At 36.3% G+C, this 21,283-nt stretch overlaps 2 protein-coding genes and 1 pseudogene across 2 annotated transcripts; 1 reads left to right on the top strand and 2 right to left on the bottom strand.

The window, feature by feature from the left end:
- On the top strand, positions 1–13,502 carry LOC125872204 (structural maintenance of chromosomes protein 1). Its single transcript, XM_049552908.1, has 18 exons — positions 1–642; positions 1,894–2,130; positions 3,014–3,247; positions 3,973–4,211; positions 5,676–5,942; positions 6,093–6,363; positions 7,407–7,531; positions 7,664–7,773; positions 7,869–7,976; positions 8,046–8,185; positions 9,338–9,427; positions 9,500–9,708; positions 10,039–10,208; positions 11,004–11,113; positions 11,284–11,663; positions 12,422–12,673; positions 12,907–13,134; positions 13,236–13,502. Exons 1-18 carry the CDS (start codon positions 205–207, stop codon positions 13,282–13,284), a joined length of 3,657 nt encoding a protein of 1,218 aa, XP_049408865.1. The 5' UTR covers positions 1–204; the 3' UTR covers positions 13,285–13,502.
- A 269-nt stretch (positions 13,503–13,771) lies between these two features.
- Positions 13,772–14,453, bottom strand: LOC125873357 (uncharacterized). The gene is made up of 2 exons (XM_049554269.1): positions 14,196–14,453; positions 13,772–14,098 (listed from the first exon to the last, which is right to left on the bottom strand). Exons 1-2 carry the CDS (start codon positions 14,402–14,404, stop codon positions 13,774–13,776), a joined length of 534 nt encoding a protein of 177 aa, XP_049410226.1. The 5' UTR covers positions 14,405–14,453; the 3' UTR covers positions 13,772–13,773.
- Positions 14,454–15,192: 739 nt separating this feature from the next.
- Positions 15,193–20,939, bottom strand: LOC125874354 (pre-mRNA-splicing factor SLU7-like; annotated as a pseudogene).
- Between the last annotated feature and the right edge of the window lie 344 nt (positions 20,940–21,283).

The raw sequence follows: 21,283 nt of genomic DNA, 5'->3' as shown, positions 1-21,283 counted from the left end.
ATCCTCTTCCAACATGGGAACCCGACTCCAGCTCCGACTCCGACGCTCCATGAGTTAAGACACATTTTCCGAGGAAAATACCCGCCAAAACAAAAACCCCCTCACTTCAAACCCTAATTTCACTCTCCATCAACTCAATTCAAGTTTCATATTCACCATTTCATCACAAAATTCTCACTGAAGACCTAGGGTTTCGACTCAGCAATGCCGTCACAGGCGTCGCCGGGAAAAATCCACCGGCTGGAACTCGAGAATTTCAAGTCCTACAAAGGATTTCAATCAATTGGCCCATTTTACGACTTTACAGCGATTATAGGGCCAAATGGAGCAGGAAAATCTAACCTAATGGATGCAATCAGCTTCGTCCTTGGAGTTCGTACGGGTCAACTTCGAGGTGCACAGTTGAAGGACTTAATTTATGCTTTTGACGACCGTGAAAAGGAGCAGAGAGGTCGAAGAGCTTTTGTGAGGCTAGTTTATCAGCTTGCTAATGGTACGGAAATTCAGTTTACGCGTGCTATTACGAGTGCTGGTGCTAGTGAGTATCGGATTGATGGGAAAGCTGTTAATTGGGATGAGTATAATGCCAAATTGAAGTCCCTTGATATTCTGGTTAAAGCGCGGAATTTTCTTGTCTTTCAGGTACGTGGTGGTTATTGTTTGAAGATTTAACTTCATTGCATTGCCATTATATAGTATGTAAGAACAGCTACTATTTCTCGAAAAGAAACAACTACAACTCTCATTCCGAAGCAAGTTGCCGTCATTGACAGTATATTATAGGTCATTTAATTGCCAACTTACCTTGTATAGCAAGTATAAAAGTGGAACCCGAAGAAGATGGGTAACTTGCCACATCTAATTTAACTATACAATCACACTCTGATAGCATGTACACAGACATCATATAATGTAAATTCTATTACATTGACAGTGTGTCTTGGTTTGCCGCAGAATTAACCATCTTTAAACAGCCAGAGCACCTCTGCACCTCATATATTTTTTTTAGGTTAACTAACTTTGTTGTATTAATCACCAAATGAGTCATTACAAATCCATAGCAAAACTCACACAGCTTGCTATCTTAGGCATTAATAATAACAGGAATTACAACTCCAAAGCATATCTCACGCTCACTCATTATTTAAAGGATTGAAGTCCAATTCTAATTCCAGGTGAGGCTCACACACCTGATGCATATGTATCCTTTGCAACAGCTTTCCAGTGTCTTCTCTTCTTCACAAATATTCTTGTGTTCTTTCAATCCAGATGGAATGAATCACTTCACAGCGTATACCAGTCTGAATATACTTAGCGCGTTATGATTTTCCTTTTGCATTTTGAATGGACCAATTCGGTCCTCTGCACCTCATAACATGTGTTCACATTGGTTAGGATAAATAGAGACGATTAAATGAATGATGGTGTAATATATGGTGTAAAAGAATCATGAACTATCTTTATGGATTGAAAAAAAGTGAACTATCTTTCATCCATTGTAATTGTAGTTCAAAACACATTCCTATCTAATCATAATAAAGCGCAAAGTGTCACTAAAGACAGTATTAAGAATGGCTTGTATTAGCTGAAAGAAGAGGCAAGTTGTTATTGTTGCCATCAAATGCAGGTATCTGGCTAATCTGAGTTGCTCTATAGGTCACTGCAAAAATTGATTGCCATCACGTGAATGAGTTGCTAATTGTATTCCTTTGACGTTCTGTAACTGTGGTACACTTATAAGCTGGCAAATGAATATAAGTAGAAAAAGGAAAGTTCAGAGTATGACATTTAACTACCTATGCTATTATTCTGGAGTTAGTAAACTGAAATAGCAGTTACTTCCTTCTGCATGTGTTAATGGATGTCTCTTTTACCTATGGAGAATTGATGCAGGGTGACGTTGAGTCTATTGCATCTAAAAATCCAAAAGAACTCTCTGCACTCCTTGAGCAAATATCTGGATCTGAAGAGTTCAAGAGACGCTATGATGAATTGGAAGAAGAAAAAGCAAGAGCTGAAGAAAAGAAGGCACTTGCTTACCAGAAAAAGAAAACTGTAACTATGGAGCGAAAACAGAAAAAGGAACAGAAAGAAGAAGCTGAGAAGCATCTTCGTTTACAAGATCAACTGGTATGAGTTCAGTACATCTGTTTTTGAGTGCAGCGTCTTGTTTATGATTTTAATGCAAGATTCACCTGCTTTTATATTTTAAAGCATTATTCATGTTTATAGTCATGTGCTTAAGTGTTGTTTTTGTCTATATCCTTGAATTTCTATTTTTTCAGCTGTCTGCGTGAGTATTGTGCTTCTCATTCTTTGTTCTTAAATAAGTATAAGAACTCTTTTTGTATTTTTTTCAATAATTGTCTTTCTATTTTTTTTTTTGGAAATTGGTAACTTAATTGTGCTTCTTCAGTCACAACATTTTTATCCACACTTGCTTGCCTAAATTTTATAACAAGGAGTTTCATACATCTTTGATTTCCTCTTATCTAAAATACGTGCCTCTGTCTGTATTCATTATATGTATATATAAATGCAAGGGTATATTTATCAATTCATAATAAGGTGAGTTTTAAACTACTCCCATTTCCTCCTCGTATTTAGCTATTATCAGTAGTAGGGACATGAAGCATTTGATATATAGTGTTGTAGTGATTGGGATACTTTCTACTCCATTTTTGGCCTTCTCCAATAGAAGCAATTTCAGGAGAACAAATTAGTTGCTTGGTAGAGGCAGTGTATGCAGAAATGTCATTTATTCCCTGTTAATGATAAAAGGTTATCTACTCTGAATTTTATGGGGACCAATGTGTATATGGTAACACCCTCAAGATTTTATTTTTTTTCCTGGCATGTAGTGTATGATGTTTTTTCTTGTTAGTTGCTATGAGTGGAAGGAGAAAATATTTTGTAAAAAACAGTTGTTTGTTTGGTTTAACTTGTTTCTATTATTCCTTTATGGCTACTCCTCTTGTGAGTCCCCATCATTCGTCATCTGTCTTTGTTGCAGAAATCTTTGAAGCAAGAATATTTTCTTTGGCAATTATTCAACATAGAAAAGGATATTGCTAAGACAAACGAGGAACTTGATGCCGAAGAAGTAAGAGTCAAAGAAATTGTGGAGAAACTTGGGGAATATGAAAGTGAATCTAGCAGAAAGAAGAAAGAACTAAGCGGATACATGAGAGAGATTGCATTGCGCGAGAGGAAGATTGCAGATAGAAAAAACAAACTTGACAAGAATGTAATTTTATTCTCAAATTCATTAGTCTTTCACATTTGTTTTATGAGTGATGTTAATGCTATTTTCTGTTTGCCTATGAAGTGAAGCTTTGATTCACAGTTTCAAATTTTGGTGCATGATACTCGGAGTAACATTATTTCTTCTGAACCACATTTTGTGCTATTCCAATCTGAGATAAAACCTTCAGCAATTGTTGTAAAGGTTTAGATAACTGAAAAGCTGACAGGACAAAACCGAATAGCCTGTTTCAAGATGAGCTATTGCAGGATAGCACTTTTTGCCTGGTAGTCCATATTGCTGGTTCCCTGAATTTTGTGCATGAAATTCGTTACTGTTGGCTCGAAGAGATTTCTCTGACTGAATGCTTTGAAGCTTAATGAGTTAAACTTCTTGGGCGAATGCTATTGATTGCTTTCCTAAAATTACTTGCTTATTCTGATAGTTACAATGTTCTATTGAAGGTGTGCGAATGTATTTGTTTTTTTTTAATTTCTATTATTAAGCTTGATGATGTGCCACATTAATCAACTCACTCAGTTTATGTGGCGTCACACAAGAATTTCACCTTTTTTGCCATAGAAAAACAAAATCTCGGTTGTCATTAAATAGATATACTCTTGTGTCCTTGTTGCTCTGTCATCATTAGAGTTGTGAACTGCACTTATTTTTTATTCACTACACCATTTATAATGTGCTCACTCAAGGATTCATTGATCTTTTCACAGCAACCTGATCTTGTAAAGTTAAAGGAAGAAATATCGCGGATTACTTCAAAAATCAAAAGTACAAGTAAAGATCTTGATAAGAAGAGAGATGAAAAAAGAAGACATACAGATGAGGTGAAGAAGCTTCAAAATGACTTGAAGGACATTACAAAGCAGCTGGATGAGTTGCGTCAAAGAAGTCGAGATGCAGGGGGGAAACTTCAATTAGCTGACAGTCAATTGGAGACGTATCACCAAATGTGAGTTCTTTTATGGTTGAAAAACTCTTTTACATGAAGGAATATGAGTACTTGTGTAATCTCTTTAACGTTTTACTGCTGCTTTATTTGTTAATAAAATAAATGTCTTTGGATGATAATTGACGATCTAGGCAGGAATCATTAATTTTTCCGGTAGTTAATTTTGGTCGTAGACTTAGGTTTGTGTTTATAGTCAGGGTTGGTGGGGGTTCAAAGTGCTAAGACCATAAGTATTGAAAGAAGTTCTGAATCTGAGGGAACACCTATACTTTAATATGTTGGGGCCCCATTTTATTAGTAAAAATAATATAATTATTGATAAAGGGAAGCGTCTCCTATGTCGTGTCAAATCCGCATTGAAAAAAATAAATTTGTCCTCTCCTATAAAGAAAACCAACCCCCCCGCCGTAAAATCTTATCTAATACCTAATGATTAACTAATTTAACAATCTAAACTCTAGTAATAAGGAATAAATTTTCTATTTCAACACGGGACAAAGGGGACATTACATTTCTCTGAAGGCAAGACATTTAAACTTTTGCGCACCTAAGGTTATGGGCTTATGGTCAATTAAGTTGGAGGAGAACCATGATGTTTCAGCCTTTCAGGTTCAAATCCCAGCTGAAGCAAGCCTTGGCAGGTAGAGTTACCTGATATTTGTGCAGGAGGGGGGTAGAAGGTACCCAGGAACAGTCGAGGTATATGCAAGCTGGCCCGGACGCCATAGTCATTAATTTTTTTGAAACTTTTGCTAGTTTCCGTTGGTTATGTGTTTGTGCCTCTGACCTCAAAATAATATCCTGGGCAGGTTTTGTGTTGCTCAGCCCATGACTTGGATGTATCTTATTTGCTTATTACTTGAAGCAAGAACTTCTAAATTGCAAATGTACCACATTTTGTTATCATTGTACAGACCTTCTTTGGTTCTGATTTGATGTAAGCTCCTATGATGCTCTCTACCATGTTCTTCTAAACCTTAATCTTTAATACTACATGGAATTTTAGATTATTTTTTTTGTGACGGTGGTGTCCGGGCCAGCTTGAATGGCCTTGATTATTTCACTGGGTACCTGCTACCTCCCAAAAGCACGGGTACCTTGTCACACTTCCTTCCAAGGCTCAGGCAGATGGAAAAAATCACCCAGTGTTTTTATGTATGCTCTATTTCTGCCCTGCCCTTGTGCCCCTATTGGGGAGGTGGGAAAAGCTGCTTCCTTGTGCTGCAGAAGCTCATGTTTTTATTACCCATCGCAATGTCGTTAGATGGACTGTCATGGGCTCAAAAATTGCTTTTTACATTGTCATCTTCTCTCTCAGGCTGCCTAGACAGAGGAGAAAGGTGAAAGCATGGAAATGTTTGCATTGACACATGATCTGCTTTTTCTATATTCTTTTTGAAATAAATGTCTAGAGATCAAGTGCTAGTTTTCAGTTGATGAAGCTTCGTGGGTTTGGTTTTACAGTAAAGAAGAGGCTGGCATGAAAACTGCGAAACTAAGAGATGAGAAAGAGGTCTTGGATAGGCAGCAGCGTGCTGATATTGATGCTCAGAAGAATCTGGAAGAAAATCTTCAGCAGCTTGAAAATCGGAAGCATGAGCTTGAGTCTCAGGAGAAACAGATGCAAACAAGGTTGAAGAAAATTCTTGATGCAGTTAAGAAGCATGATGAAGAACTGAAACGGGTGAAAGAAGAACAGCGTGAAATGAAAAATAAACTTCGACGCTCCAGGTTGGTCAGATTGAGCTATGATGCATGCTACTGAATACCATGACATATTTCCTTGTTTAATGGGCTCTGGTCATATGGAAGTTCAAGTAACTGCATTTGCATTTACTTGTTGTTTATGTAAATAACTAGAAATATCTGTTCTTTTGACAGAGAAAAACATGACAATCTGCGCAAACGACTTGATGAAGTAGAGGACCAACTACGTGAGTTGAAGGCTGAGAGACATGAAAATGAGAGAGATGCCAGATTGTCTCAAGCAGTTGAAACGCTGAAGCGTCTGTTTCCCGGTGTTCATGGTCGAATGACAGATCTCTGCAGGCCAACACATAAGAAGTATAACCTTGCTGTAACAGTTGCAATGGGCAGATATATGGATGCAGTTGTAGTTGAGGATGACCAAACAGGAAAAGAATGCATCAAGGTGCGAAAGCAACTATGTCATAGTAATGATACTTCTAATATCAAATAGTTAAGCGGGGCTAGTCTGGTTTCTCTTGCCACGGTTAATTAGGATTACCTGATTATATTTCTCAACTTCTATCTTGGTTTGATAACTTGTGATACTGCAACTTGGTGATGTTGACCTAGAAAGAAATTTCTTCTAAAAGTGCCTTCTGTTTTCAGGGACCGCTCCTTCCTTATTCACTTCATTGTTTTCCTTCTTTTTATTTGTTAATTGAAGCACTTTAACTTTATGTAAATATATTAATGTATTTTATATAGATGTCGCTGTGCTTGCTTTAGAGGTTCATTTTGGAGTGGGATAGGTCTTATCATTTTTGTCTTTGATGTTATACTCCTTTAAAATATCTACCTTTCTCCTTCATAGAGACTGCAATTAACATGCTACCTCTCTGGAAAAAAGCAAATGCTATAAGTCATATGATTCTCCACATGTTTGCTTTGTAGCCACGAGATGCTATCTATGCTTAAGTTTGTGGTAATAATGTACACGTCCTAAAATGCTATGTAACTTTTACCCTACATATCAATTTTGGGTATGTCACTTAACGTTATCAATTTCTGCTGTCTTATATCCAATCAAATGACAATGAAGTGGATTCTTAAGCTGTATATCCCTCTGCCACTCCTAATATAATGCTGGTCGCAGTGGTCCTGTTTTCAGATTTATGTTATCTATACTACTATGAACTTCATCACATTTGTCTATTTCCTTGGGGCGGATTATGCTTCTAAAAGTGAACTGTACCTCTATCTGTTTTAATCAGTGTAGTATAAGAAAGAACCATGGTATTTGAAGTGATGTTATATGGGATAGGTTTTAGGATGTGTTATTCCCTTAAAATGCTTTTGTCTACAACTGGACTAGGGAGCATTTCTTTGACCCTGAGACAGTGCACTTGATTCATTGCCCATAGATTGAGATGCTCCTTTTGATGTGTTTATTGCCCCTATATTTTTCCGTTGTGTTAATTGTGCCTCTACATTCTTTTTTATGTGTAGTATTTGAAAGAGCAAAGACTTCCTCCTCAGACATTTATACCTCTTCAGTCGGTCCGTATAAAGCCAGTAGTTGAGCGGCTGCGCACATTGGGTGGGACTGCAATGCTGGTTTTTGATGTCATACAGTATCCTGTGCTGTTATATTAATTATTGTACCTAATATGTTGATTATCCATATTCCTCAACCATACACCCGTCTATGATGATGGGAAATTCTTATCAGAAACTCCGAGGTTTTATGCTTAACAGTAACACAGATTTGATCAAGCATTGGAGAAGGCTATATTATTTGCTGTTCAGAATACCATTGTTTGCAATGACTTAAAAGAAGCTAAGTATCTTAGCTGGGATGGTGAGAGACTTAAAGGTAACACAGCGCTTTTCACTGATGAACAACAAAAAGTACTTCCTTTCTTACTATACAAGTTAATCTTGGTTTAACAACACCCATATTGCTTGTAGTTGTGACTCTTGATGGGATTTTGTTAACAAAATCTGGTACAATGACTGGTGGTACTAGTGGTGGAATGGAAGCACGCTCTCACAAATGGGATGACAAAAAAATTGACGGTCAGTTGAGTTCGTTATCCATGTGTCTGGTTGGTTGCATAGTCCTGATTCCTTTTCCCCGGTTTGTAGGGCTTAAGAAGAAAAAAGAAGGTCTTGAGTCAGAGTTGGAGGAGCTTGGATCAATAAGGGAGATGCAGCTTAAGGAGTCTGAAGCATCTGGCAGAATCAGTGGACTTGAGAAAAAGATTCACTATGCTGAGATTGAAAAGGTTTTTGACTATCTTTTCTTAAAGTTTTGTGAGCAGCCATCATTTTGCATCCCTCCTATTAGTCATTTGAGATTCTTACATTGTCATCAATTTTCGGTTTAAGATGCCCTTGTAGCTTCTTATATAGCAACTTTCTTCCTGATAAAGTTTGATGTAGTGAAGGGGGAATATGTTTATTGTATCTCTAAACTTTGTAGTTTGCTGAGGTTTTTGTGTTTTTTCTTGGGTCCAACTCCATCTTCATTGCTTTATTCCAATTTCTAGAACACTATTTTGAGATGTCTCAAATACTTGACATGTTTTGCTGATAAAAAAGTACTCAGACACATTATAGAAATAATATGGTTTATATGACTCAATTCTTTCAAGAAATAAAATTTATTTAACAGTTTAAATCCAAATTTTGCTCTAACGTTTCAATTACTCTAATATTTTCTGCTGCTTTTGCTGTTAATACACAAGTCAAGTGGACTGTGAAACTCTCTGTCTAATCAATTCATGTCAGCATTAAACAGACTGAAGTAAGCTATTAGTGAGGACCACCAACAGTATAGCTTGTTTTGTTTCTTTGTGGGGAGTAACTAGTTTATATATATAAATAAGGATAAACAATTGCTTAATAATCAATTCCTATGATCACAGACCTTAGGATTTTGTTCTTAGGGCCACCCTGAGCACCATATCCTCATGTTGATTGGTTCTTTCAGTCTCAATCGAGTTGCTCATCAAGTTGATGGCACTTTGGAATTGAAAGGGTGTTAAAGTTTTACTTTTATACTCGACTGATTTATTGCTGCAACTTATTTGTTGATGGTCAATTTCTGAAGAAGGAACTCTGTCTATGCTCTTCACTTCTTCTTTGATACATTATGGTAAAGAAGATGACATACTCACATTTATTTATACTTCCAAATGTTCGAATTCTTTGAAAAATAAACTTTATTTACACTTTGGATCTACTTTTGTTTACAACATTTTTGGAGAGTCTGAGCAACATAGTGGCTCAACACTCGTGGCGTCTTTTGCCCTAGCTTTTCACTTCTTTCATAGCTTATTAATTCTGTATCCCTGTTAATATACTGTTGCTTATTGGCCTTTTCATTTGTCTATGTTCTGCATCTTGTAATGCTGTTAGCTTGAGTTGTCTTGCAGAAAAGTATTGCAGACAAACTTCAAAATTTGGAACGCGAAAAGGGGAGTATTGAAAATGAAATTGGACATATCCAGCCTGAACTTGAGCAGGTGTTTATACTTCCTATCTTAGTTTCCTTGGTTTTCATTTTGTAACATGGCTCTTACTAGGAGTTTCTGCAGTTGAACAGAAAAATTGATGCAAGGGCACAAGAGATCTTATCACGAGAGAAAAGGATCAATGACATTGTTGACAGAATCTACAAAAAGTTCAGTGAATCCGTTGGGGTGAGAAATATTAGGGAGTATGAAGAAAATCAGCTCAAAGCTGTTCAGGAAATGTCTGAAGAAAGGCTCAATTTACATAATCAACAATCGAAGCTTAAGTCACAGTATGTTTCCTCTCTGATTATTGTTGTTGGTTCCTTATAACCATTAGAATAAATTCAAAGATAAATAGACACCGACCTCGACCTGATCATCTGACATTTTGATACTGTTTCTCATAATCAAATTTCTCTGCCCTTGAGCCAAACAAGTGTCCATCTTTTTTAAAAAAAAATTGAACTTGCTTTTCCTTGAGTATTTTGCTGTCCGCATCAATTGTTTGAGCTATAAAGCTAATAATAATATTGAAAGCTCGTTACGGTTTTAAAAGTTGCATTGTTAATTTTCGGCCTAGTTATGGCACATGCCACTTTCTTAATTCAAGCATGTTTCAGGTTGGACTATGAGCAGAAGCGGGACATGGATTCACGAATTGTAAAACTGGAATCAACCCTTAATAACTTAAAAGAGAAATTAAAGGAGGTTGAGACCAAGGAGGCGGATCTGAAGTCGTCCATGGAGAAAGCTACAAAGGAGATAGACGATTACAAGGAAGAAGTATTAGGTATGCTTTAGGTTTCACTTTTTTGTAGAGCCCTTTCACTAGCTTTTCAGTCTTGTTGGACTAGATATTTCTGCTTGTACTTCCTTTGTAGAAGTATTACAAAAGATTCCTTCTCCAAACTCTGTAAGAGCCTCATCAGATAAAGTGCATATTTTGATAGGGTGAAACTCTACCATGTTCTGCTTCTTTTATGATAAATCAGATCACAGCAACAACTGCCAATTTCTAATTAGTCTAAAACATGGAAAATAGCATTGCATGATACTTCAAACAATTTTTTTCCTGTTCACATTTTCGAAACATGAGAATTTGAATTGGAGCTATTGTTTTGGTGTCATGCTTTCTTCCTTTTGGTGCAAATTGGAATTAGTTGAAGATGCTGAAACCCTGTTACAGTGCACAGAAACTCTGTATAAATAGACAGGGTAAACTTCTCTTCTGCAATTTTTTGATGTTATCACAGCACTTTCTTAGTGCTTTTTTTAAACATTAATAGTTCTTGCCTATTAAAAAAAAGAACTTCTGGGACTTAACGAAAATGCATCTGTGTACGCATAAATTGGTAAAGAGGGAGTATCACTACCTGACTTTGGTAATTAACTAGTTATACATTCACTTCCAATTCAATTATATTTCATCTCCTCCTTTGAATATACCTTTTCTGGTCATGTCAGGCAACTGAATGCCCAGTATTAGTCATTCCGTTTCCTATGTTCGCACTATGCAATTGGCAATATGTCCCTTTCTCCCAATATGTTGTACATTAAGAGAATTTTATTCCTTTCTTTTCTGCAGCATGGAGGTCCAAATCAGAAGAATGTGAAAAGCAGCTGCAGGAGTGGCAGAAAAAGATTTCTGCTGAAACAACTAGCATTAGCAAACATAACCGTCAAATTAAATCAAAGGTTTTTCTAAACAATGATAATTTCTTGGAGAAGTTCTTTCTTATACTAGTCATGGCTTCTGAGATGCCACTCATTTTTGCCAATTGCATTCATATATGTTGAAAGGAGTAGGCGAGTGCTTTCCTCTTAAAAATACGAGTATATGAGTGCTTTTGTTCTTTGTTTTACAGGAGGCACAGATTGAACAACTGAATTCAAAAAAGCAGGAAATATTGGAGAAATGCGAACTGGAGCAAATAGAACTGCCCACTATCTCTGATCCAATGGATACTGGAGAGTCTACACCTGGCCCTGTTTTCGATTTCAGTAAACTGAATAGAATGTATCAGCAGATTACGAAACCCGCTGAAAGGGAGAAACGTGAGGTGGATTTTACTCAGAAAATTGCTTCCTTGATGTCAGAGATAGAAAGAACAGCTCCAAATCTGAAGGCCCTTGATCAATACAAAGATCTACTAAAAAAGGAGGAAGATGTTAATAAAGAATTTGAAGTGGCCAAAAATGAGGAGAAGAAAGTTACTGATGAATATAATAGAGTTAAAGGGGCCAGGTATTATTAATCTCAAATGCTGAAATTCACATGTATCTCTATATAATTTCACCATGATATTCCTGAACGTCAGAGTATAAATCAAGTGAAGTGGTTACTCTACTTGCTGGAGATGAGGTTACAGTAGTATGCTGTCAGGAGAGCATTACCCTATAGAATTGTTTGATCTATGTATGCTTGCTTATTTACGGTTGTTCAATCCCTGCTTCAATTAATGTTTTTATAAATGGGGTTTTTAAAATTTTCTGGAAAGGGAATTCTGCTTTTGATAAGTCTTTGAGATCCATGTGATTGAGATCACGTTTATTGATCTTCTATTAAAACCAATCTCTAATTCATCTATCCTTATATTATCCTTTGCAAGGATGAAGGATCTACAGGAAAAGACACATGAGGCACCAAAAAAAATAAAAGAAATAGAAAAATTTACGTATTGCTGAAGCATATATGTATTTTTTTATTTCAATTTTTTTGTTGAAGCGTGTTCTTTCTTGCACTCTTTGTGGCCATATTCTTGATTATTTGATATGTGCATGAGACAATATGCTCCTATTTGTAGGTCCCTTTCTTCTCTTTTTCCCGTCTTTGGTGTGGTCTTTAGGGATATTTGTTGCCTTTTATATTCTAATCCTGTAGAAAAAATAGCAAAAGTTGACTACCTATCTGTTATCGTATTTTGTTGATCTGAAGTCTGCATGTTCCCTACTTGTGGGACTAAACAATATGTTGTTGGTGAAGTCTGCATGTTCTGCTTGCAGGTGTGAATTGTTTATGAAAGCTTTCAATCACATATCTGGCAAAATCGACAAGATATACAAGCAACTCACAAAGAGCAATACACATCCTCTCGGTGGGACAGCATATCTTAACTTGGATAATGAAGATGAGCCGTTTTTACATGGTATCAAGTATACCGCTATGCCCCCAACAAAACGATTTCGGGATATGGAACAGCTTTCAGGAGGAGAGAAGACGGTTGCAGCACTTGCATTGCTTTTTGCTATCCACAGGTAATCTATGTGGCTACTCGCTCACTGATTGTGCCAGAGCAGGAAGTAGGGAAATACTTGTTTTAGTCTCAGAAATTACTATGTTCATTTGGCACAGTTTACATCCACTTGATATGCAAATATCAGCTAGTGTGAGCGCATTGTAGACTTGTCCTAGTGAGAATACTCATCTTATTTCCTTCCAATTTGAACTTGTGCAAAAAATGTTTCACACTTTTTTGTGTGATTTTCAGTTTTAGACCTTCTCCATTCTTCATACTGGATGAAGTTGATGCTGCATTGGATAATCTGAATGTTGCCAAAGTTGCTGGATTTATTCGATCAAAGTCCTGTGGAGGTGCTAGGCTTACTCAGGATCCTGAAGAAGGATGTGGCTTCCAAAGCATTGTTATCTCTCTCAAAGACAGCTTTTATGACAAAGCTGAAGCTTTGGTTGGTGTTTACAGGGATGCCGAGAGAGGGTAAGATTCTGCAGCCTCTCTATCACTCACTACCCTTCTTTCTTCTTACTTATTATGATAACGTCAACATGCTGTTTTTTTTTTCTTTTGTCTTCTTGCAGTTGCTCGAGCACATTGACATTTGATCTGACCAAGTACAGGGAATCGTGAAAGTCCAACCTCTTGTTCTCTGGAGATGTAGTTCACCGATGTTTAGATCTTTGGTGGTGGTTAATATAACAGTTCAAATGTAGTGTAGATTGGTATATAAGTGATCTTTAAGATTATATGCATACATGTTCCCAGTCGTTTGAAGTTTCACAACGCTGTTGCTACACGCCAATAGTGGCTAGTATCTGGATGTATTTTAGTACTTATGATTTGAAGAACTACATGTTGTGGCTGCTTCTTTGCTTTGAAATCTTCCTGACCACCCGTCACTTAAAGCGCATGAAACTCATAATTACGATTGTATGTGAGACCATAGCATGTTACATGAAAGCAGGAGTTTAAGTCTGAGAAGCGTCAAGCATGATAATGTTATAATAGCACCCGAACATAAGTAGAACTAATGTTAAAAAATGTGCCTCGAACTAGTTACAGCTTAATACCAAACTGGAAAAGCTAACAAAAGATTAAGTAACAATAACAAGAAGCTAATTAGTTGCAGGCTTCATTAGCTTGAGATAACTGTTGAGCCAAAACAGAAGCAGATTTTTCAGAAACCAAAGCTTGAATGAGCATGGTCTTTACTTCCCAAGCACTGTAGGGATAATTGTGTCTGGCATATGAATTCAACAATGCAGCTGTTGATTGCTTCACTAACCTGGCAAATACATTATCCTCATCGTCGTTTCTTCCAGCAGCTTCTAGCAGTGTTAGATCATACCTGTATCGCTCGTAGGCCCTGGATCCAAATATTTTAGATACTGTCGATGTCTGTGGCACCATTTTTGGCCATGACTCTCTTCTGCTGCTCCAATACCTATTCACCAATAGCAATTAACAGGTTTTTATCTACTTTTTAGAATAGTGATAATGCTAACAATTTTAGAGTAGTAGAAAGAAGAAGGGTTTCTTACTGAGGAGTGCATCTTCCTCTGTTTCTGGTGTACACAAATCCAGGTCTAAACTGTTGAGCCGATACATTGAAATCTCCCAAGTAGAAGTAATAAGTAAATAAGAGCACTAGAAGAGCCAAACGATTCTTCAGCATTTTCTTTGGAGCTTTTGCAGTTACCTCAAACTCTTTAGTGAAGTTACGTATATTTGGATCTGAAGAAAAACACATCCATCTTTTGGTCGTCCTCGAAAGTGGTGCAATTTTGAAGTTGCTTGCTTTTTTTTTTATTGAAACTATCACTTTCACCGTTTTTAACTTAATTTGCTTTTATGTTTACTTACATACTCATGATGGAACAGGTGTTTGTTTGTAGCTAATGACAGTCCCACGTGGACGTGGAGGATAGCTTACCTTGCACGAATAGTTTATCCCTTCCTTTCAATCTTCTTTTTCTTTATATCGGGACCGTTGTCCGTCTCAAATAAATAAATAAATATATATGGACCGTTGTGGGTTATTCTGTCTTATATATTTTGTTAGTGTCAGTTTGAATTCCATTTATATATACAAAACAATCAATTAAACCTAGTAACCGTGGTAAATATATGTGATAATGGTGGTAGTAATTTACGACAAGTTGCGGTGATTGATAGTGGTGGTTGTAACCAGTGCTATAGTGTAAAGGAAAATAAACTTAGTAATTAATGTCTAAATAATAATTATAATTTGAGACTTGAAAACAAATAACTTTGGTGAATAAAATTTGAATGATTCAAATTCATATCTTTATCCAGTGTAGATAAATAAAAATAAAAAATAAAATGAAAATGATGGAATTAAAGAGTTCTCACGCTAGATATTTCAAATTTGGAGCTATTAAAGAGAAAAGAGTAGTAAATATGATCTCACAAAACCCAGTGCGTATGTACAACAGATACAACACTTGACAGCAATTATATTGCAATAAGAAAAAAGTGGGTTTGAAGCAACACATATTATTATATACACATACGCGCAGAAGGAGCGTCAATCATCCAAAGAGTTCCTCACGTGTAAGTCCTTTATTTACCCTAACTAACTAGTATAATGGATGGCATGTATTTTACTAGTAACATTGCAAACCAAATCAAAGAACTGACAAACGGACAGAACTCAGAATTAACCTTTCATTCTCCTGGAACATGTAGTATGCAAATGGCAAGTGCTACCTATAAAGGTGCACTGCCACCCAAGCAGCAAAGGACTTCCCTCTTCTGTATAACTCAGTGCAAAAAGTCCCTCATTGGATCGTCATGGAGGACCTTTTTCATTCTGTAGGCCTCCATTTCTTCCGGTGTAACCTACATAGAGAAATGTGGTAAGACAGCCCAAAAGAAAAGAAGGGAAACATAAAAACAAAGAATTACATGTACCTCGTCATTGTACTTCACGTTGTATTTCCTTTTCCTTTCATCCCTCTCTTCTCTTCTCTTTTCATCCTCCTGCTCGGACAAGAAATACAAATTTAAGATCGTGTTAGACCATCCAGATATACATGTGGGCTAGAGCCAACTGAGATTAAAACATGGATTCAGTCAGGCATATCAACCACCACCCACACTTTTCCACTATCATTCTTTGTAAACATGGAAAAGAAAAAGAAATTACATTATGTTTCCAAAAAAGAAGAAGAGGAAACTGAGTTAATTCATCATCAAGAAGAGTGGCGCTTCAAAATCACCAAGAATAGGTTGAAGGGGATACCTTTTTAAGAGCTTCAGCCAGCTTTTGCTGGTCCAGAACCCAATCGTCAGGAACTTCAGTTCCCCAAGTAGCGAGCCTCTTCTCCTCAACCGGCACATGTGTATCTAGATTGATCACATATTTGATGAAAAGAATATAAATATAAAAGTTTGAGATAAATGGCTACACTGCAAACAAGTATACCTACAAAGTGACAGGTATGAAAAAAAACCACCTTCAAATACGGGGTTCATGCCACATTATTAGGAAAATATGTACACATTTGAATTAGAAAAGCTAGGAAATCAGACAACTCACTGATAATTCTGTCATCAAATACGCAATTCCCCCACAGTAGCATGTAGATTCATAACACAATGAACAAAGAGGGTGGGTGAACAAAGGAGGAAAGTTAACTCCTTTGACTTATGTCAAATTCTAATATTCCATTGCTTACCCAAGAAAAACTGTAGAAGGTTGTTAATTCCAGTATAACCAAATTCTTGACCAAAATTCGAAGAGGACAACAGACAAAATTTCAGCAGTCTTTACGAAATAAATGCTCTGTATTTATAGGTAAGAAGACCCGAAACATTCACAACATCTGATTCTGAATCCTGATCATAGATTTCAAACACAAAGTGACAAAACAACAACTGTATCCGTCCCAAACAAGTTGGGCACAGCTATATGAATCCTCACTGACTAGGTTTCCCTTTTAATTCATCTCAAGCCAACATCAAATGAAGTAATAAATATAAAAGAAAATAAAAATACCAGCAGTTCTCCATCTTTCCTATTGCGTAAAAATCTCTAATAGTGCTAAAAGACTCCTAGAAAGCATAAGATCTAAAGTAAATATATTAAGGATACTCCCAATCAGTTGGGTATCATGGGAAATACTTGGATTTGAGAAACTAGAGACTTGGGTATAGGGTCATATGCATCATAAAATCTAAAATCAAACAATAAAGAATTGTGAAAGTTCCATTATCAGGAAACTGGATTATCGGTATGATTAAAGTGCACATACTATTGATTTAACGAGGGGGTGTAGCAACCTGAATTTCAATAGAGAACACTAACCTTCAGCAGACTCCTTGAGAGCAATATTGGCCTTCATAAGATCACCAGAAGCTTCAGCTGCTTCAATTCCAGCAGCACCTGTACAATAGCTGTTTCTGATTGTCTGTTTGCAGCATTTGTAACCCCACTGATGATCCTTCCACCATGAACCCCAAACTGTGGTGTGGTTATTGATGAAAACATCCTCTTCATATTTGCTCCTAGGAATACACATCTCCTACAGCAAGCAACTCACAAGTTATGCCAAACAAACGAATCTAGAAACATTTATAGACATTATACACTCTTAATGTTCCTAATAAATGTTATTTCTAGTTCTATCCTGTTTCCCTAGAAAATGGAGCAAGTATTTCTTTGCGTCGCACAGACTAGTCATAACAACTTGGGAAGGTTTTGGAGACGGTATCTGAAAATTGCCGTGCTGTCCAGATGTTTATGTAAATGAGGATAGTTAAGTGTTGAATCCGATTAGCTGTATGAAAGGCAGATGATAGTTTCTTTGAGGTATCCGTATACATTCATTCTTTAATGAATAATTCTCTCGGAGAGTTTAATAAGTAATATATCTTTATATATCAAGTTGTTTCCAGTTTGGATGAACTTGGTTAGGAGAAGAAGAGAAATACCCACATCTTCAAAAGACAAAATAAAAAAAGATGTCGAATTGCCTTCAATCAAGGTAAACAAGGCCGTATGATTGAAGACTGGATTGCTAGATATGATGGAAGGAGAGGATGATCTCTTGAATTATTCTGCTCTCAATACTTGAAGTAGGAAATAGTGATGAAGTTTATTATGTTGCTGGAACTGAAAGGTGAAGGGAACCTAAACCCAGCAGAGATTGGAATGAAGCAGAATGAACCCAAATGAAATCAGATACCTTTTTGCAATTGCAACAACAATTAAGCTTCAATCTCAGTGTAATTTAATATATACCATTACGTTATGCCATTCAACCCTGTGTCCTAAAACTTGCAAAGTAATTTATTTATGCAGTCTTTGATGAAAGAATTACCTGGCCCTTCACAATCCTACCAGCACAATCATATTGAACTTCTCTCTCATTCTGACCTAACAGTAGTTCTCTCGGGAGTATTTCTTCACTGGCAGCATTACCATACTTCTCCATGATATCCTCCTTTGTTTGTGACTTCAGTTTCTCCTTGTTAACCTTGTAATTTTTGTAAAGCAGTTCTGCTTGGGATGGAGCTGCTTGCATATGAACATCATGCCCCTTGTCAAAAGCTTCCCAAGCATGAATATTCAGCTGCTTGAACTCCAATGCTTGACCACTAACTCTATTTTGGTTATCACCCTATAAGAGGAAACATAAAAGGATGACTAAGTTAAAAAATATGAACAATGAAAACCAGTACTATTTGGTGGACCAAATGTACACTTACAGCATAGAACTTTTCATTTGGATCCATATCTGGAAGAGGATCTTCACGCATGGACCGGGTTTTAGGATCATAGTGTGCAGAATTGACGTCAAGATTAAGAAGATATTTTGCTGTATCTTCCCGGATACGTAGATTCCTGGACGATGCAGAAGCATCAGTAGCTTGATAAAGTTGCACTCAGACCAATATGTGTACTATGTACTTTCTACATAGTACAAGTCAGCCATTCATTTAACCCCTCATTCATTCCCCCACAACCAAACCAAAAAAAAAAAACAGGACCCCAAAAGTAAGTAGGCAGGAAGGGATCAAAGATGAAAAAATATTAAGGAAGACAGACCTAACAGTTCCTGTGCTTCCACCACCAGTGGTTCGTACACGCTTCTCAACTTTTGCAAAATCCATCTGCTTGCTTTCGTCAACCTTGGCTTCATCTACCTTCAAAACATCTTCAAAATCTTCATCTTCGCTGTCACCTCTTTCTTCATCCTCTTTGTTATTTTTCTCCTCCAACTTTTTTAGTTGTTGATCTTTAAGGTATTTCTTTCTTGCTTCATCCCTTGCTTCATATCGTTCAATGATATGAGCATAAGAAGTAGCATCATAACCATTCCAACGATCCCTTTTACCATCATAATCCAGCTCAAACTGCTCTATCTTCTCATCAGGAGCAATGTGTTCCTAATATGCGTGGCCTGTCCATGCATGACTTAGCATCGTGCGTCATTGCTCCACAGCTGTGTCAGTCACATTATATTCAGATTATCATGTGAGAAAGCACATTAAGTAATACTATTTGTCTATTTCAACACCAAAGTACATAGAAGATTTGCTATTTCTTGAATCCAAAAAAGTCATTGGCCTTTTTCCAACTTTAGAGTTGGAATCAGATGAGTTTACTAATTTTCTATTAACTTCCCAGAGTAAAAAGTATACACCAAAAATTGAAGTTTAGCCTGGCACCTACCAGACAATGACTACAAGATTTGAATTTCCAGATCAAAGGATTCTCTTTTGATTGAAGTCCTTTCTGACCATATTAAAGGTAAGAGACATAATGTATACATCTATGAAAGCCAGCAAAAAGAATGTGAATCAACAATACATCGGAAACTACCAAGAAAAACAATGGTTTACTTACTTTTCACATGCACCCTTTCTATACTTGTCAGCCTGATATATTTTTGCACCTCTGTCATACCATGATTTCGTGTAATTTGGATCAGATTTCCATTTCCTTTGATGTTTCAAACTCTATGGAATAGAGCAAGTGAATGTCAAAAGTGCGCCTAGGCAATCAAGAAATGCAACACTGACCGAAACTCTAAACAAGGAGAAAACACATACTGGTCTCTCTGCATTGAGATACCAAGGAGCTGAAGACATATACTGAGGAATGTGAGGATTAATTTCTTTTCCATCCTCATCCAACTCTGCCGGTGCAAGACCAGCCTTTCGCGCCTCTTCTAATTCCAACTGTTTCCTGTGGTCCTCCCTAGACTTAAACGCCACTGCATTTTTACAAAATTAGAGTTGCATCAGATATATTAAAGATTTTATCATGGAAGCAACCACTCTCTTATGAAGAAAAGCTTTATGCAGCATGAACTTGATCCAATTAAAGCATCAAACTTTAGGGATGGTTTGTTTCTTAGAAGATTTTTTAAGCTGTGTAAAGATTATTTTTTTTCCAAAAACATGTGTTAAATTTTTTTCAGGAAGTATCTTCAAAAAACTTTTTCAATATAGAAAGGACATGACTTATGAGGTATTTCTCATAGAAAAACACTTCTTCCACTAACAAAACACCCAAAACCTTTATAAAAAACTCCCCAAACACATTTTTCTACTAAACAAACTTTTTCCTCAAAAAAGATCCCTTCAGATAATTGTTTTTTTTTTTTTTTTCAAAACTTGTCCAAACAGAACCTTAACATCAATTGGTTAGCAACTGAATCCATGATAAATCTATTATTCCATCTAAATACAAATTAATCCAATGACAACAATATGCAGCTAGAACAACAATTCCAAACATATAAATCCAGTATATCTAAAAAAATCCTTTCTCCATATATCCATCAGCTCTATTTTGCGCCCCCATAATTCAATATACTCAATAATTATACTTTTTAAATGACAGATTAGCAAATTATAACCAAGAAAATCTTGCATTAGAGGAAATATTATCAAATTATATCCAAAAAACTTGCAGTCGAGCAAATATTAGCAAATTACATCCAAAAACTTGCACTCGAGCAAATATTAGCAAATTATTTCCAAAAACTTGCAGTCGAGCAAATATTAGCAAATTATATCCAAAAAACTTGCAGTCGAGCAAATATTGGCAAATTATATCCAAAAAACTTGCAGTCGAGCAAATATTAGCCCTATTTGCAATATAGAAAATATGCGTACCTGAAGCAGTAGCCATGATTGATACAAATCCCTAAATGAATGAATCAAACACCAAACCTAGAGAGATAACTCTCTGATTCGAACAATGCGGTGATTCTTTGATTGGTTATCGGGTTCCGGGTTTTATCCCTTTTGTGGGTCGGGTTTGGTTTGTTTCATAAGAAGCCGGGTTATATAGTGAAAGCAGAAAGCCCATGACAATTTCATTGGGCCTGGAATATTTTGGGCTCTCAATTTCATTGGATATTAAAAAGGAAAAAGTACCTATCTAGACATAATTTACTATTATATATACATATTTTACCTCTAGTTTATAAATATTACATATAATACCACTTTTTAATAATTATATCATATTTTTTAAAAAGTCAAATTAGATACACAATCCCCTTAAATATGGTTTTTTATAATTATCGTAAAAGTATATCTCCTTAATTAATGTGACTTTAACAATTCAAATTAGTTCCTCTCTCTTCAC

The sequence above is a fragment of the Solanum stenotomum genome, chromosome 8 (genome assembly GCF_019186545.1).
Source record: "Solanum stenotomum isolate F172 chromosome 8, ASM1918654v1, whole genome shotgun sequence".
Lineage (NCBI taxonomy): Eukaryota > Viridiplantae > Streptophyta > Magnoliopsida > Solanales > Solanaceae > Solanum > Solanum stenotomum.
This window is presented reverse-complemented; position numbering and strand designations above follow the sequence as displayed.